The sequence below is a fragment of the Mytilus galloprovincialis genome, chromosome 1, assembly GCF_965363235.1.
Source record: "Mytilus galloprovincialis chromosome 1, xbMytGall1.hap1.1, whole genome shotgun sequence".
Taxonomy (NCBI): domain Eukaryota; kingdom Metazoa; phylum Mollusca; class Bivalvia; order Mytilida; family Mytilidae; genus Mytilus; species Mytilus galloprovincialis.
The window spans coordinates 122,544,634-122,557,716 of NC_134838.1; the positions used below are offsets into that span (position 1 = coordinate 122,544,634).

The window sequence follows — 13,083 nt, forward strand, 5'->3', positions numbered from 1 at the left end:
AAAAAAACATGGAATATACTATTAACTTATCATAGGTATGTGACTTAACGACTAATGTAATGCATTTAATCTAGTTACTCAGTATTCAAAATAATATTTGTAAGACTTAAAACATATCGTTTCATACTAAGAAAAATTGTTAAACCCTAACGGGAAGGATTGTGCCTGATGTTCATATGATGAAATCATAATCTTTCAGTCAGTTTAATTGAAGTCTGGAGCTGGCATGTCAGTTAACTGCTAGTAGTCTGTTGTTATTTATGTATTATTGTCATTTTGTTTATTTTCTTTGGTTACATCTTCTGACATCAGACTCGGACTTCTCTTGAACTGAATTTTAATGTGCGTATTGTTATGCGTTTACTTTTCTACATTGGTTAGAGGTATAGGGGGAGGGTTGAGATCGCACAAACATGTTTAACCCCGCCGCATTTTTGCGCCTGTCCCAAGTCAGGAGCCTCTGGCCTTTGTTAGTCTTGTATTATTTTAATTTTAGTTTCTTGTGTACAATTTGGAAATTAGTATGGCGTTCATTACCACTGGACTAGTATATATTTGTTTAGGGGCCAGCTGAAGGACGCCTCCGGGTGCGGGAATTTCTCGCTACGTTGAAGACCTGTTGGTGACCCTCTGCTGTTGTTTTTTTATTTGGTCGGGTTGTTGTCTCTTTGACACATTCCCCATTTCCATTCTCAATTTTATGTATCAATGCAAATTGCTTATTCGACCAATCAAAATGCATAAAATCGCAATGTTGTATTTACCTTCATTAGGAACTACAATTGTTGTTGTTACTCCTGGAACTCCTATAGGACCCGCAGGACCTGTCAAGCCCGGGGGTCCCATAAGACCACGTTCGCCAGACTCTCCTTTTTGTCCTGGTCCCCCTGGAGTGCCTGGAATGCCCGGATATCCTCGATCGCCAATCATCCCTGCTATACCTTTAGGTCCTGGTAATCCATTTAACCCATCTTTTCCGGGAAAACCATTAATTCCTGATAATTAGAATAAACATATAAGCAAGTAATTATGTTTACATCAAAGAAAGGGAAATAAAAGTAGACTTAAAATCTGTCAAGATTTATTCTACTTTGAATTCACTTTTCATCAAGTGTATAGTTTCATAACATTATTAAAAAAACAAAATGCAAATATCAAAACAAGAAGCTGTGGTATGATTTCCAATGAAACAACTCTGCACAAGAGACCAAATTACACTGAAATTAACAACTTTATATCACCATACGGCCTACAACAATGAGCAAAGCCCATACCGCATAGTCAGCTGTAAAAGGACCAGAAATGACAAATGTAAAACAATTCAAACGAGAAAACCAACGGCCTAATTAATGTACTAAAAAAAGAACGAAAAGCAATTATGAAAAACAGTCACAAACGAGAACCACTGAATTACAGGCTCCTGGCTTGAGACAGACACAAACATAATGAACAGAGATAAAACATGTTAGTGGAATCCCAACCCTCCCTCTAATCTGAGACAGTTGTGTAACAGTACAAAATAAGAACGAACTATAAAGATAGTTTTGAAAAAGGCTTAACTCTTCATATGGATATAAAGATAAATTGATTAAACACTGAAAACACAGAGTAGACGTGGTCAGGTATTTGTACATCCCAACAATTATTCAATTCATCTATAGACTAAAACATGCCTCTTACCATTCATTCCTGGATCTCCCTTTTGGCCAGGTAGTCCATTAACTCCTGGTATTCCCTGATCCCCTTTTGGCCCCTGAGGTCCGGTCAATCCAGGTGGACCACGTGGACCACTTATACCTGGTTCACCCTTTTCTCCACTTCCTCCATTTCCACTACCCCTATTTCCAGGTTCCCCTTTCTGTCCTCTTTCTCCCTGTAGTCCTATCAAACCTGTTTCTCCCTTTTCTCCTGTTTTCCCATCATCTCCTGTTTCTCCTTTGTCACCTTTAAATCCTCTAAATCCAATTTGTCCTGGTCCACCCTTTTCGCCCTGTTCACCTTTGAAACCCTGTAGTCCTCTTTCTGCTGTCATACCCCTTTCCCCTTTTTCTCCCTTTTGACCTGTTCCACCTCCTCCGCCATTATTAGGTATGATGACCTTGACAGAAGACGTAATATTCAGTGAAGTAGCAAATATAAGGTAATCTTATTACAGTTGTTCTTCTATGGTATTCAAATTAATTTAAGCGGTTTATTGTATGGAAATTACTAAATTTACCTTGGCTGAATTGAACAAAAACAATCGATATGCTTAGTTTTGTAGCCATATTCGACTTGTATGAAATTAAAGCAGAAGCATGTTTATGTTGACTATCCCTCTGTTATCCTTTCGTCCCTCTTTTAGTTCCTTTTGATTCTCAACACAACATAAACAAATGCATAATATAAAATGTGTGATTCTCAACACCACACACAAATAAATACATAGAAAGAACAATTTTGATTTACATATATCTTGTGGTATTTACGTTCTATTTTCGAATGAAATTAATTGACGGGATTTACAGCAAAAATCATCATAATAATTATAGTAACTTTTTTTATTGTACTTAATTTATTCTGATATATTTTTATTCTTTCATTTCTGCAATGGGAACTATTTCATCGAGGATAGTACAGGTTATTTTCATGCAACAAGTTTGCTTATATACGTTTCACGATGTTTTGCGTTAAAAGGTTATTATTATGTTTGTTAGGTACAAACATAATGTGAACATCCAACCACCTGCCAAAAGAAGAGTTTCCTTTTTATTGTACATCTCTGTCTGTTACTTAATATTACCTCTAGATTCAATCAAAAGAAACGTTGAACATTGAATTAGTATATCAAGCATTTCACCAAAAGACTTAAAATATTCAAGTGTCCGGAAATTTTGTTGCTGTTCAGTATTTGCATACTTTGCAATTCTAATAAAAAGTTTACTTTAACATTATCCGTGACAACATTATGTACAAGGAATACGATGAAAAATTACAATATTTTATTGAAAAAATGTTTGCCTAACCAGTTATTCTACAGAAATAATGGACATAAACAAAAATACAACTTCATCAATGTTTCAATATTAAACTTTTAATTGTTATAACTTACCGGTCGATTTGTTTCCAGTGTTTTAACTCTTGTATCCAATTCTCTGTAACGTTTGCAGTTAAAACATTCTAAAACCAAAACGCAAGTATTCAAGTTTAGTTATTTTCAACATAAATATAGAAAGATGACAATAGCCTACCATGGTAAGCATATCATTAGAACAGCAAATTTAATTTCAAAAATAATTTCGAAATTAAGTTTTTGTTTAAAATAGGAAGTCGTCCAAATAAAATGATTTTCAAAAAACGTGTTTCTCTTTTATAGCTTTTATTTATTGAATGCGATATTTGTAACTTCCTCATCATTTGTTGTGCGAATAATGTTTTTTTTATAGGTGTTCTTAATCTCTTCCATATACATTCATTTGCACATGGACTTATAACCATGATACGCTATCTCTTGTAGTCTTGTCAAATTGTGACAACAACCGTTAATAATAGTTATCAAAGGTACCAGGATTATAATTTAATACGCCAGACGCGCGTTTCGTCTTCATAAGACTCATCAGTGCACTCAGATCAAAATAGTTCTAAAGCAAAACAATTACAAAGTTAAAGAGCTTTGAGGACCAAAAATTCCAAAAAGTTGAGCCTAATACGCCTAAGGTGATCTATTCCTTGGATAAGAAAATCCTTACTTTTTCGAAAAATTCGAAAATTCGAAATTTCGAAAATACTAAAAAATAAAAATTATAGTACTTACGTATTGAACAGTTATCCCCTTCATAACCAGGAATGCATATTAATCTTCTAACTGGAAAATATCTTCTTATATACTTATTTGAATACCTGTGGAAAAAATATCTGTTCAATTAAATAGACGTTTGATGTGAGTGGTTGCATCATGTATTGACAAAGACACGCTAAATCCACGCAAAAACTGCTCATGTTATATTTTCCCCAAATTTTTAGTTTATTTCAAAGCACAAGCAATACAGCTTTTAGTTATATCATAAATATATACATGTATATCATAACAGAACAGATCATCTGAAATACAATCGGATGCAAGACAACACAGTATAAAGCATTCATAGGATTGTCCTGAAAATTTTATATCGGTGGCGTATTTCAAATATTTTCTAAACGTTTTATTTTCCCAAAAAAATATTTATACATAAACCACTTTTGCTTCATAGAAAACAATACTCACTCAAATTGATGATTTACCGACGTCAGCCCTCTGCTACTGTTTTAAGAGATGAATATGTCGACATTCTTGACTAATAAGAATGCTTCAACTTAATACATATTTAAAAATAAAAGTGCATGTAAATTGGACATTTGATTTCAACTTCGTACTTTATTTGGCCTTTTAAACATTTTTTAAATTCGAGCGTCACTGATGAGTCTTTTGTAGACGAAACGCGCGTCTGGCGTAAATATAAAATTGTAATCCTGGTATCTATGATGAATTAATTTATCTGCATATGAGAGGGGTATTCATATTACTGTTACTTAAAACTTTCACGCTACGTAATAAAGTTAATAAGTAACACTATTGTATCATAGTCATAACACATTTCGAGTATTTATTCAATAAATTCAAAACAAGGATGTTTCATTGTCAAACAAAAATACAGAGAATCTACTTATCAGGTTTAATTGGAGACCTGCAAATTATTAATGATGAGTGTTCATTTCGACCTTCCCTTGTTAAATCTACATTCGACAAGGATCTGTTTTAAACTCTTTTGAATTTAGATAAGTCAAGAAAAGAGTCTCATTACTCAATCTCCTGATGCATTGCTATAGGATTTTTTTTTTCAAGAAAAAAAATTTGTGAAATTTTACAAGTACAAATAAATGTGATTGGTGGTGGTTTATTAAAACTTATATCAGGTGATTTATATTCAAAATTATTGTATTTTTCTCTTTTCAGGGAAAATATATTAAGTATTTTGGAATTATATGAATAGAAATAATTAGAATTCGTCATTAAATGGGATTACATATCACCCATTACCTAACATTTAAGGGCATACGATACAGTTTTGATCCTGTATTTACAGTTTGTTGAAAATTTCCATGTAGGCTACTTTTTGCCTGAAAAAGTCAAATATGTAATAAAAAATATACCTTCATGTGCTACTTTTCGAGTTAAATGAGGTCGAAATTTTGTATATTTGCTCAAAATTCGGATTTGTGGCTGTATTTTCCCTCTCGAAAAAAAGCCATAACTTTTTTTTTTATTTTAAAAGATAAACACAAATTGTTTTTGTTGAATAATTTGTAATTTCTGTATTTTATAAGTATCCTAACAATTTATGCATTTTTTTATTCAGAAATAACTCATATTTATCAAATGGTCATGAATTGTGAAAAAAACGTAATTTTTTGCTGTATGTTTATCAACATTAAAAAAATTGCACTATTTACAGTTTTATAAAATTTGGTTCACATAATCTCCTTGCAAAATAAAACAAAATGTCGTTTTAAGCAATAGGGGTCCATGCACTCGTTTTCAAATTAAATCAATTTGAGTGATAAAAATCACAGTTTGACGTCGCGAAAATAACATTTTACGTAAGCAACATCATAACCTCCCCTGAAACTGTATCGTATGCCCTTAAACGTTGTGATTACTACAAATACGTTTGACCTAGAAAACATTGTAGAGAACTTACTTAAGATTTACCAAAGACGTCTCTTTTGCTTATGTTCTGTTCAATGAATAAACAAACTTCGCAGACATGATTCATCCTGCAAAACCTAGACACATGCTCAATGAATATACTCAGCGGAACTTATAGACATGCTCAATTAAGATTCTCCACTGAACTTAAACATGCAAATCTTGCATGCAAAAGTTAAAGAAAAAGACAGAATTAGTTTTTAGAAATATGATAACTATCATCTCAAAAGGTTTTGAATAAAGTCAAGAATTCTTTTTTTTAGTACAGGAGTTTTACGACAAAAGACTATATTTTTTTCTGTGCTTTAGCTTCTATGAAAATCATTCACCACCAACTTATACTATCTGGTATTTATGATTATAAAAAAAACCCTAGGCCAACTGCTAAAAATGGTAATATGTATATACTACAAGAGAATTATCCCCATGCACACTTTCAAAGATAGAATCCATACAGATATGCAATCAAAATCAAATAATTAGTATACACATGATGGGAAACGTAACCAAATGACTATGGTTTTAAAGATTTCAAACTTTTTCACTTAAAGCAAATAGGAAAAAAGCTTATAATGTCAAACTATTTATTTCATGTGAACAAATTATTAGGATCTGGATGTTTGTACAATCTGTGTGCGTTTTAGAACTGAATGACATTTGGACTTTTTAAAACTGCCATTCATTTGCTGATCTTTCTGGTAATTAAAATATTTAAAAAATCCAACATTTATCTTGGGCTGTGATTTCGGAAGTAGTGTCCCAACCTCAACATCCCTAGCTACCTAATGTGTATACCAATCACGTGTTTTTAATTACAAATCTTCAAACAGTTTCTAGGAAGCTTGAGCAGCTGAGAGGTTTAATCTAATGTTGCATACTTACGGATCCCAACACCATTTAGATCTCATTTCTATATTAGTTATAAAATGTGAAGTGCTGAAAATTAAATTTAATTGTCAAGCTAACTGTTTTTTCATTTCCTTTGTTTTTCAGATGCATTCAAGTTGCATTTACATCATTGTTTTGAACAATAGATGTCAAGTTTAGAAAAGCGATATTACCAAAATATTCCGAATTATATTACGAAAGGGAATTGTAATTCAATGTAAGCTTATGTACTTGGTGTGTGGTTCTTACAACATCAAGTCGCTACTAAATTTAAAATGTTGATAGCTCTGCAGTAGAAGTTTTAAAGATTTGAGCAACATTTAAGCAGTTATCCAAATATTAATATCAAAAAATTTCTTGAAAAAGACAAGATAAAAATTCTGTCGAAGTTAATGATGAGTACTACATTCAATGTACACATTTATTTACTTTTTCTTAAGAGCATGATTTTATCAAAAAATTACGTCATGTTTTGCAATAATATATATTAAAAGCTGCAATGCAAAACTTGGTAACTAAATGTGTTTCGTAATGTTAATTTTTCAGCGTTTATCATTTAATCTTTGATATTCAAATTGTAATAATCATAAACACTATTTTTCCAAATGATGTGAAACAAACAAAAGATAGGACATCTTGTAGTTTATCAAGCAGACGACATTCTTGAACTGTTATACTTTTTCAATGTCTCCTTTCTATTTTGATTGATGGATGCCTTCATAAATACATATAGTTATCTTAAAATGAAATGTAAGATTTGTGATGTAATACTCTTACTTTACGTTTTCATTTGTTCAGAAATATTTTTAGATGTTATCTGGAATATCAATTTTTCGATAAGGTTTTTATTTATAATCTGTGGTATGTAAAGTTATATAATCAGCGTGTAGTTGCATATTTTCATTATAAATTGTATTGTACTATTTGTTGTTTTATCTCAACTCTCGCATGTTCTTTGTCTTGACACTTTGGTGTTATCATATTGTGTGCTTTATCCGTGTCTTTTTCCATTTTGTTTAAGAATCTTCAAAGCCCCCCTCCTTTTACCATTGATTTTTTGTAAGCCTGTGACTGTTTTACCATTATATCTTACCATTACAATTGATCCGTAAGTTATTCTGAAATCCCTATGTAGATTTTTATGTGAAAAAAGCGATATTTTACAGTTTTATCAACTTCATCCTCGGAATTTGAAATATTGTAAGTTCTGTTTATCACGAGAATAAGTTGTAGAAATTGAATGATCAGACAACTTACACTCCAAGAGATAAGAAGGAAGAGGGTACAAAAGAAATATTAAAAAATCAAGGAAAAACTTAAAACGCCATGGCAAGAACAAAAACAAAAAGTCGAAAAGACGACCAAGCCCACAAAACATTACATAGAAAACAAAAGACTGTACAACACGAACTCTATCAAAACGGAAGCTGATCTTGCCGTGTTGCTCATGCAAGTACAAACCCTGTGAAGCGTCTCAGACATTCGGTGATATAACAATCAAGGAAAAGAGGTAGGGGTTGTGTTTATAACAATTGAAAAATATTCATGGTCATCTGTGACATATGTGTATATTTTTATACAAATATATTATCAAACGATACAGAATTATTTTAGCCTGACTTTCAAAGGGGGTGTCTATGTTAACAACAGAAGTAAATGTCAATGGGGCTGTCTATGTTAACAACAGAAGTAAATGTCAATGGGGCTGTCTATGTTAACAACAGAAGTCAATGTCAATTGGGCTGTCTATGTTAACAACAGAAGTCAATGTCAATGGGGCTGTCTATGTTAATAACAGAAGTCAATGTCAATGGGGCTGTCTATGTTAATAACAGAAGTCAATGTCAATGGGGCTGTCTATGTTAACAACAGAAGTCAATGTCAATGGGGCTGTCTATGTTAATAACAGAAGTCAATGTCAATGGGGCTGTCTATGTTAACAACAGAAGTCAATGTCAATGGGGCTGTCTATGTTAACAACAGAAGTCAATGTCAATGGGGCTGTCTATGTTAACAACAGAAGTCAATGTCAATGGGGCTGTCTATGTTAACAACAGAAGTCAATGTCAATGGGGCTGTCTATGTTAACAACAGAAGTCAATGTCAATGGGGCTGTCTATGTTAACAACAGAAGTCAATGTCAATGGGGCTGTCTATGTTAACAACAGAAGTCAATGTCAATGGGGCTGTCTATGTTAACAACAGAAGTCAATGTCAATGGGGCTGTCTATGTTAACAACAGAAGTCAATGTCAATGGGGCTGTCTATGTTAACAACAGAAGTCAATGTCAATGGGGCTGTCTATGTTAACAACAGAAGTCAATGTCAATGGGGCTGTCTATGTTAACAACAGAAGTCAATGTCAATGGGGCTGTCTATGTTAACAACAGAAGTCAATGTCAATGGGGCTGTCTATGTTAACAACAGAAGTCAATGTCAATGGGGCTGTCTATGTTAACAACAGAAGCCAATGTCAATGGGGCTGTCTATGTTAACAACAGAAGTCAATGTCAATGGGGCTGTCTATGTTAACAACAGAAGTCAATGTCAATGGGGCTGTCTATGTTAACAACAGAAGTCAATGTCAATGGGGCTGTCTATGTTAACAACAGAAGTCAATGTCAATTGGGCTGTCTATGTTAACAACAGAAGTCAATGTCAATTGGGCTGTCTATGTTAACAACAGAAGTCAATGGCAATGGGGCTGTCTATGTTAACAACAGAAGTCAATGTCAATTGGGCTGTCTATGTTAAGAACAGAAAACATCACAAGTACACAGTCATGTCCGTCGATCTGAAGACAGTTTGTAAACCACTGGTTTCATTGGTTTCTACAAAGCCATAACTAGCTGTCACATACCAAGTAAAGAAATTCCTAGCTCGGCATATGTTATAAATTTAGACAACAGACGTTTTACCGATGTTCAAAACTCGCAAATCGATCAAGAAGATATAAATCATGGTAACAAGCAAAGGCTGAGGGAATCGTATGTACTCAAAAAGGTGCAAGACCGATTGCATTAACAGGATACATTACGCTAGCTATGCACATGCCTTGCGAATACACTCTAAGTATAACCCCATTGACGAAAAGATTCAGTGCAACATGATAAAATAAACGCTTTATACTGTTGTAAGAACGGACCAAGGCTGATAACAGCAAATAGAGTGACGTAACGTGGTCGGGTTGATATGGAGTTATCAGCGTGGGTACGTTCGTACATAGATGAGAGAAGATGATGAATAATCCCATGCTGATAACCCTGTATCAGTCCTTCCTTATGTCACATTGTTGGTCTGATATACGATTATTAGTCAGGTGAGTTCAAACAACAGTATATGATATGATGGATACAAGGCAAGCTTACCTTTAAACTCTTCTAATTAAGAAGCCTTTACATGGAATTTTTATCAAACTAGATGAAGATCTATTTAGTGATTTTAAAAAAACGACAAAAGGGAAATAAAATAGAAATTCACGAAATAGCTTTGACTGAGGATGATGGACCCTCAGTTAATTATGTATATAACAATGACGCGTCAGCTACACGGAACATATCATGAACCTTAGGTCCTTTCTTGTTTGATCCGAATTTCAACATTTGTTTTAGATTTTAAATATTCAAATATTTTGGCCTCGATCAACACTTCGGTGTTGACATGAATATCAATTATATGGTCATTTTTATAAATGTACAAAAGTATGATTTTTTCGAAATAACTGAGGTTTTTCTTATCCCAGGCATAGATTACCATAGCTGTTTTTGGCACAACCTTTTGGAATTCTGGATCCTCAATGCTCTTCAATTTTGTACTTGTTTGGCTTTATAACTTTTGTTATCTGAGCGTCACTGATGAGTCTTATGTAGACGAAATGTGCGTCTGCCGAATTAAATTATAAACCTGGTACCTTTGATAAATTACTACTAAAGAGACAATAATTGTCGAAATGCGCATCTTGTGCATTAAAATTGATATCGTGTATGTTATTTTCAATCTCTTCAATTGGTTAACTATTGAAAGTTTGTTGAAATAACCTACCAACTTAAGTACTAGTACATATTTTAAAAGATCACGACTAAAATATAAGATATAAATGAATACGGAGATACATTTAAATTAGTGTCACAAATCCTCAAGAAGCGTAAGTGGAAAAGCATACTTGAATATATCATCTTAAATAATATTGTTTAAGTACATTTATCAAGTTCTTCCTGCAATAACTGAAACGCCAATTGCCTAATAATTTTAATAGTTAGAAAGTAGCAGATTGTTAAGTAAAAACAAAATAGCTAAGAGCTTTGAATTGTTGAATTATGTTTAATGAAATTCGTCCGTCTCTTTACAGATAAATCAATTTTATATAGATTAGGTTTTCATAGAAGTTTATCAGAAAGGTAATGTAAGGCATGTGTTTGGACGTCCCATTATGGATTACATACCGACACCCATGTTCATGTTTATATTTAAATTTAATTGTATAAACAACATATTACTTTAATTATTTTTTTATATCTTTTTTAATTTTCGTTTCCTTAAATATCTTGGGTTTTTTTTTAAACAGTAAAATTGTTTAAAGTATTACAAAAATAATATTGAATAGAGTTCACAAAACAGCTACATTAATTTAGATATGTTTATTAGACTGGTGTCTGGTTGAAACACAGATGTATCGGATTTCTTCAGATCAGTAGAAGCAGATAATTTAGTCATGCTCATTGACAGCCTTCTAGATACCTGCACGTTTCAGATTAAAGTTCATACTCATTTATCTTACATTCTTTGTTTTAACCATTTCTTTTTTTTAAAGCTTCATCTTGAAAAAAAAAGAGTTGTGCAATTAAAGTAAAAGTATATTCGTTTCTTGACTTTTCTCGTAAAATGTTAATCCATTTGTATACTTACAATCATTATTTTTGTTGAAAATGAAAAAATAAAAAAAATAAAAAATTCTTTGATTTATCAATATAATTTATCAAAATTTCTTTTGTTTGCAAATAGAAATATATTTTTTTTAGCAATCATGACTTTATTGGACAACTGCGGATCTGATTCAGAAAAAAATGGTAACGTTAATGTTATTACTACCACTAGGTCAATACCTCTGCTGCAGGACTCCGAGTCCCTGAGTGAATCACCAGCCAAGTAGCCAATATACTTCAATACTGTCATGAAATACGAATTTTATGTTATTTTTGCGGTTACAAATGTTTTTAAATTAAAGAATATATCCCCTCATGCAAAGCTCTGATTCATTTAATGACTTTGGTTATTCTTTTTTTGTCATTTTTGGTTTATAAGCTCTTCATTTTTCATACGCTTTGGATTTTAAGGTATTTTGGCCTCAAGGATCACTGAAGAGACAGTTATTGTCGAAATGATCATCTGGTGTAGACAATTTGGTACCGTTAATGTTATTGATACACAAATTTGTTAGCGATAAAATTGAACGTATTCAACTTTATCAAAGCAAGCTGCGTAACATTATCAATGTTATTTATATAATTAGTTCTATTCTTATCTCTATCTTAATATAGATCACATATAACACAATTTTACTTCAGCAGGTCCAAGTCAAGTATCTAAAATAAATATTCAAATATTATTAAATAAAACAAATATAAAGGTGCATCAAAAGTATCTGAAGTGATTTCATGCATTATGAAATGTAAGTTTGTTTAACATTGTTTTAAAAAGTACCTTACCTAGTATGTACTGGCCAATTATTTCCCTTTAGTAATGAAAGAGAGCTAAATAATACTGAAATTAATAATAAATTCATTTTCTCGTTAATTTCCTCCAAATTGGTTAATTAATTGCTTGAAATCAATCCTAAGAGTTTTATAAAACACACATCTTTCCTATTTAATCCACTAAGGCCATCTGTAACGGAAACTCTAATTACATAGCTTTTATAAAATCAAAGCTCTTAAAATGCTAACCGTAACCGTGTTATATTTAAATCTAGGTAACCAGACTAACTTTGATTAGTTATAGTTTCTGCATTCTAAAAATGTTATCTACTTATAGTTGAGAAATAAAACATGATCAATTCACTTCATTTGATAAGAGCTATACGCTATGTTTTTCTGGAGCAAAATTTTGAAAACACATAAATAATCAAATAATCAAATATGAAATAATAGTAATAGTCAAAATTATTAAAAACTTAGGCATGCATACCGATTTGACGCAATGTATAGATCTAGAAAGCTGAATGTTTAGTTCAGTCTAGGTGGCCGAGTGGTCTAGAGTGCATGCGGTGTTGTCTCGATATCCCAATAGCATGAGTTCGAATCCCAACAAGAGAAGAACAAATGCTTCCGCAAATTTATAGATTTAACATAGATTAAGGCAACAGTAGTATATCGTACGCGTAGTTCAATTGTCATAAATCGATAATGCGACAAATATCCGGGTCGCAATCCAAAACCGAGGAAAACCCTTATTGCACATGTGTATACCATAGT

At 32.4% G+C, this 13,083-nt stretch overlaps 1 protein-coding gene across 1 annotated transcript; it reads right to left on the reverse strand.

The window, feature by feature from the left end:
- Nucleotides 1-65: 65 nt before the first annotated feature.
- On the reverse strand, nt 66-12,600 carry LOC143065922 (uncharacterized). Its single transcript, XM_076239193.1, has 7 exons — nt 12,319-12,600; nt 6,608-6,661; nt 3,794-3,879; nt 3,092-3,159; nt 1,681-2,098; nt 765-995; nt 66-70 (listed from the first exon to the last, which is right to left on the reverse strand). The coding sequence occupies exons 1-7, from the start codon at nt 12,393-12,395 to the stop codon at nt 66-68; spliced, it is 939 nt and encodes a 312-aa protein (XP_076095308.1). The 5' UTR covers nt 12,396-12,600.
- Nucleotides 12,601-13,083: the final 483 nt, after the last annotated feature.